Below are 4,214 nucleotides of genomic sequence, written 5' to 3'. Positions count from 1 at the left end.
GTTCTGGTGCAGAGAAAAAGGTGAGCACTGATAACAAGGACCACGGTTTGGCATTGGGGTGGGCGGGACAGATGCTCTCTTTGTTTAATATTATGACATCTTGCTCATCATACATTTTCTTGGAATAATTTTGTTTTTTAAAATGTTGCATTAAAATGCTACTTTTCTTGACTACTGAGGAATTTTGCATCCCTTTAAATTCTGTGCCCGCGTCCTGGTAGGGGAAGGTGGGGAGAATCCTGGGATCCCAGAACAGGGAGAGGCAAGTCTCCACAGAAGTGAGAGTGGCCAACAGTTCCCTGAGACGGTACCTTTCTTCTTGGGCAGGCAGAGGAAGTCCCAAGAATACACAAAGACAGGAGAGTGGAAGGGCCGGCCAGGCTGGAGACATTAAGAGACTCAGGGGCTGGCCTGAAAGCCCCGCCTGACTCGGGGCTGCAGGAGGGGGCGTGGGACGGGGGCGGAGCCGGTGGCGATGACAACAGTCCCACGTGACCTGCCAAGCGAGTCTGGTCTCGCTCTGGCGTCAGAGCCGCTGTCGCTCGCTCCCTTCTCGGCGGCGGTACCTGCTCCAGGTGGCCCTGAGGACGTGCGGGCCGGGGCGGCCCCGAAAGTAGGAAGCGGAGGGGAAGCAGGTGAGGGACCTGGAGGGGATCCCAGGGGTTGGTGTTGGGGAGCGGCCCCGGCTGAGGATGACCCACCCCGGGGGAGCCGCGCGGTGACGCAGCCGGTCCACCGTGAAGCAGACCCCGGGCCCCGCCGCCTTCCGTGAGCCGAGAGGTGCCCGGCCCCGCGGGAGCCGGCGGTCCTGAGGCTACGACCCTTCGGAAACACCTGCCTCCGCCACCTGCGCAAGCTTTTCCGACACCCCTGCCCCGCCCTTCTTGGTGCAGAAAATGGTGGTCAGCTTGGGGGGCGGGGCGGCTGAGGCGGGGGGCGAGGGCGGCGAGGAGGGCCCGGGCCCGGGACGGGGAAGGGGCTGGGCGGCGTCGGGCCCTCTCTAGCGTTCCGCTGCAGCAGCCCCCACTCCCCGCCCCCTGCCCTTCTGCAGGTCTGCAGGCCTAAGTGTCCGGCGGCGCACCTCGCGTCAAGAATCGGGAGGAGGAAGAGATCGCAAGGATAGGCACAGGTCGGTGCAAGGAACGGTAGTCGGGCGGGGGTCGGAACGTGAGGAAAGCCCAGTCTGAGACCCCAATCCATGCTTTCACCCTCTTGCCGCTCCAACTTAACGCAACCCTCCCCTTCCCACACCCCATCCTCGTCCTCCATTTTGCTGCCTGCAGAAGCCTGGAGATGGATCTACAGGGAAAATGGTGGGCTTTGCCAGAGGGAGGGGCTTGGATTGGGGGCACCCCACAAGGTACACGGGGCTTCTCAGGTGGAAAAATGAAATGTTAAAAGAGTATAAAGTGAAGTCCAGGGCTGTGAATTTTGGGAGGTGCCTAGTAGGGCCTCGGTCCTCAGTGCTGATCAGTCCACCAAGAAGTCAGCCCATTTTTTCTTTCTTGTCTCCTAGGAGTAATGGAGTCTAAAGAGGAACTAGCGGCAAACAATCTCGACGGGAAAAATCCCCAACAAGAAAACGAAGGAGGGGAGCAGGTTCCCAAGCAGAACGAAGAAGAATCCCGCCATTCGGGAGAGGGTGAAGGGCAGAAGCCTGGAGGAAATATCAGACGGGGGCGAGTTAGGCGACTTGTCCCTAATTTTCGATGGGCCATACCTAATAGGCATAGTGAGCACAATGAAGCGAGAGATGATGTAGAAAGGTTTGTAGGGCAGATGATGGAAATCAAGAGAAAGACTAGGGAACAGCAGATAAGGCACTACATGCGCTTCCAAACTCCTGAACCTGACAACCATTATGACTTTTGCCTCATACCTTGAATCCTTAAGTTTTTCCTGAAGTTAAAAATGTGAACACTGCTTTACGAGCTTGTATTTTTGTGATTTACTTTTTCTGTAAGCCTTTTGGTGTTTCCACTTACCAGTTTCTAATGGAAATTAGAATTCTAATTGAATATTGTTTTGTCTCAGCCTAAAAGTTACTGTTAGCATGGCAGCTTCACTCATTTTAGGAAAAATATTCTCTTCATAATATGAAATGCATAAAGCAGTTCCAAAAGCAGTCTGTATTTCATCATCTTCCTCTTTCATTCCAGTTGCTATTTTTTGTAAATATTATTTTTCCTTTACCTGGACTCAAAATCTCACTTGTCTTGAGAATATTTTCTTGTCTCTGACCAAGAAAGAACGGTCATACCCATAATTCAATGTCTGAATTTTAAGAATGTATGTTCTAGTGTTTTTCAGAGTGAGTCTACCATCTGTATAAAAACACCTTGGGGGCAGGGGGCATTTGAGAATGTGGGACCTATTGTCCAAACTCACAGAGTGGGGCTCCGGAATCTCCATTTTTAACAAACTCTCTAAGTAATTCTGATGTGTACCAAAATCAGTGCCGTTGATGTGTATGTATGTACCTATATACATATGTGTGTATGTATAATGTGTCATAAGCATAAAAAATAAAGAAACAATATCAAGATGAATCTTTACCTGATTTTGGCGGGCAAGTAATTAAAAAAGAAAAGTATGAGACCTTACAGTAGACTGATGATTATGGGAGTGGTAGGGACAGTAGCAAACTGGAGAGTATTCATTGTGCAGAACAAAGCATGCCTGAAGATCACATTTAGTCTGAGGAACTCACAATTCGTCGCCTCTGTCAGTAGTTTCACATCCAGGATCTCATTTTATCCTTTACACAATCTATAAAGTCTGTATTCTTATACCACTTTTACAGATGAGGGCACGGGAGCTTAGAGATGTTAAGCACCCAGGGCTAAGCCCTGCTGTATATCTTGCAGTAGGAGAATCCAGCCTGGGCCATTTTCTATTGGACTTTATCATCTGGAGATGCAGAATATTTGACTTTTGTAACTTGATGACAAGCTGAGGAAGGTAAAAGAGACTCAGCAAGAATGTGGCTGTTTTTCAATACATTGTTTTTCTATATCTCAAATACAGACACTTTAATTTTTAGAATATTGAGGGATTAAAAAAAATAAGATCCTCCAGTGTTGTTCAAAGTTAGGATTGCCACTATGGCTGTTGAAATCAGTTTTGTGGCTTACAACGAGCAATTTTTAAAAGTAGAACAAAACTCATCCTGTCACCATTAAGTAGTGCTAAGAATTGTTTTGCTTAATGTGTTCTATGTAGTAAATATTGCCACTTTTAAGATGTATTTCTAACTAGATCACAGTGAAAAAAATGATAATTACTTATTTGGTGCAAACTTGGTTTCAAAAGTGAGGAATTGTTAGGAAAGCGATTTTCCTAAGGTCACACAGCCAATTAGTGAAAGAGCTGTGACCACAGCCATGGCTCAATTCTCACTTCAGGGTGCTTGTCTTCTCACCACATTGCCTCCACAAATAATTATTTGGAAATTTTTACAGTATGTACTGATAGCCAGTGAGTGTAAATGGAAAAACATACAACTTATGCAAAAAACACTTTATTTGAAGTTTACACTATTCAGTCATCAGAATTCATGCATATTCAACTGAGAACCACATTTAAGGGAAAATCTGTCTGTGTCTTAGACAATTTTGGAGCTGGAGTTATCTTTCACCTGTCTATAGGAAGAGGATGATATAGAGTCTGATCTGAAAATGCACAGTGGTGAAATCAGGCACTTCATAAAGACTAGCTGACTGGGTGGAGTCATGAATGATCTTTCAGTTCCTCTAAAAATCTGTACGGTGCCTGCTAGCAACTACCAATTGTGGATTTCTCAAAGTAGCCTCAATCTCTCTCCTCCAGCCAAAAAAGCTAGAGGTGGGGGTGTGAGATCAGAACACGATTAGTTGAAAGAAAGCTGAAGCCTCATCACTGGGGTTTTTGGGGGAGGATGAGGAACAAGGACAGACTTTCTGGAAGAAGTAAGTGTCTATGCTTGGTTCAGAATATGGTTTTTTGAAGTACCAAAATGACCCCTGTCTCTTTGGTGTTTCTGGGAGAGTGGGATGATAAGGACAGAATTTTTTGGAAGTGGTAAAAGTCAGGGAATGGGGTCACAACATAATTGTAACTAAATGAGGGCTACTATCCTGGGAATTTCTGTGATAGTAGGGGATGAGTACAGAACTTTAGAAGACATAAAGTTCAGTGGCCAGAACATGATCAGAACATGATTGTTTGAAGAACTG

General features: G+C 46.7%; 1 protein-coding gene across 4 annotated transcripts; it reads left to right on the top strand.

Annotated features, from left to right (window-relative positions):
- Nucleotides 1-479: 479 nt before the first annotated feature.
- BEX4 (brain expressed X-linked 4) lies at nt 480-2,560 on the top strand. 4 transcript variants are annotated; one of them, XM_032269289.1, is made up of 4 exons: nt 480-635; nt 744-902; nt 1,060-1,129; nt 1,517-2,560. In XM_032269289.1, exon 4 carries the CDS (start codon nt 1,522-1,524, stop codon nt 1,882-1,884), a length of 363 nt encoding a protein of 120 aa, XP_032125180.1. In that variant the 5' UTR covers nt 480-635; nt 744-902; nt 1,060-1,129; nt 1,517-1,521; the 3' UTR covers nt 1,885-2,560. The 4 variants fall into 4 exon arrangements, with proteins under 4 accessions (XP_032125180.1, XP_032125179.1, XP_032125178.1 ...); XM_032269288.1 differs by lacking the exon at nt 744-902 and having other exon boundaries at nt 480-613; XM_032269287.1 differs by lacking the exon at nt 744-902.
- Nucleotides 2,561-4,214: the final 1,654 nt, after the last annotated feature.

This window comes from Sapajus apella, unplaced genomic scaffold (assembly GCF_009761245.1).
Source record: "Sapajus apella isolate SASKATOON/1434 unplaced genomic scaffold, GSC_monkey_1.0 scaffold191, whole genome shotgun sequence".
NCBI classification, from domain to species: Eukaryota; Metazoa; Chordata; class Mammalia; order Primates; family Cebidae; genus Sapajus; species Sapajus apella.
Note: the sequence above shows the minus strand (reverse complement) of the source record. Positions and strands in the feature narration are given on the sequence as shown.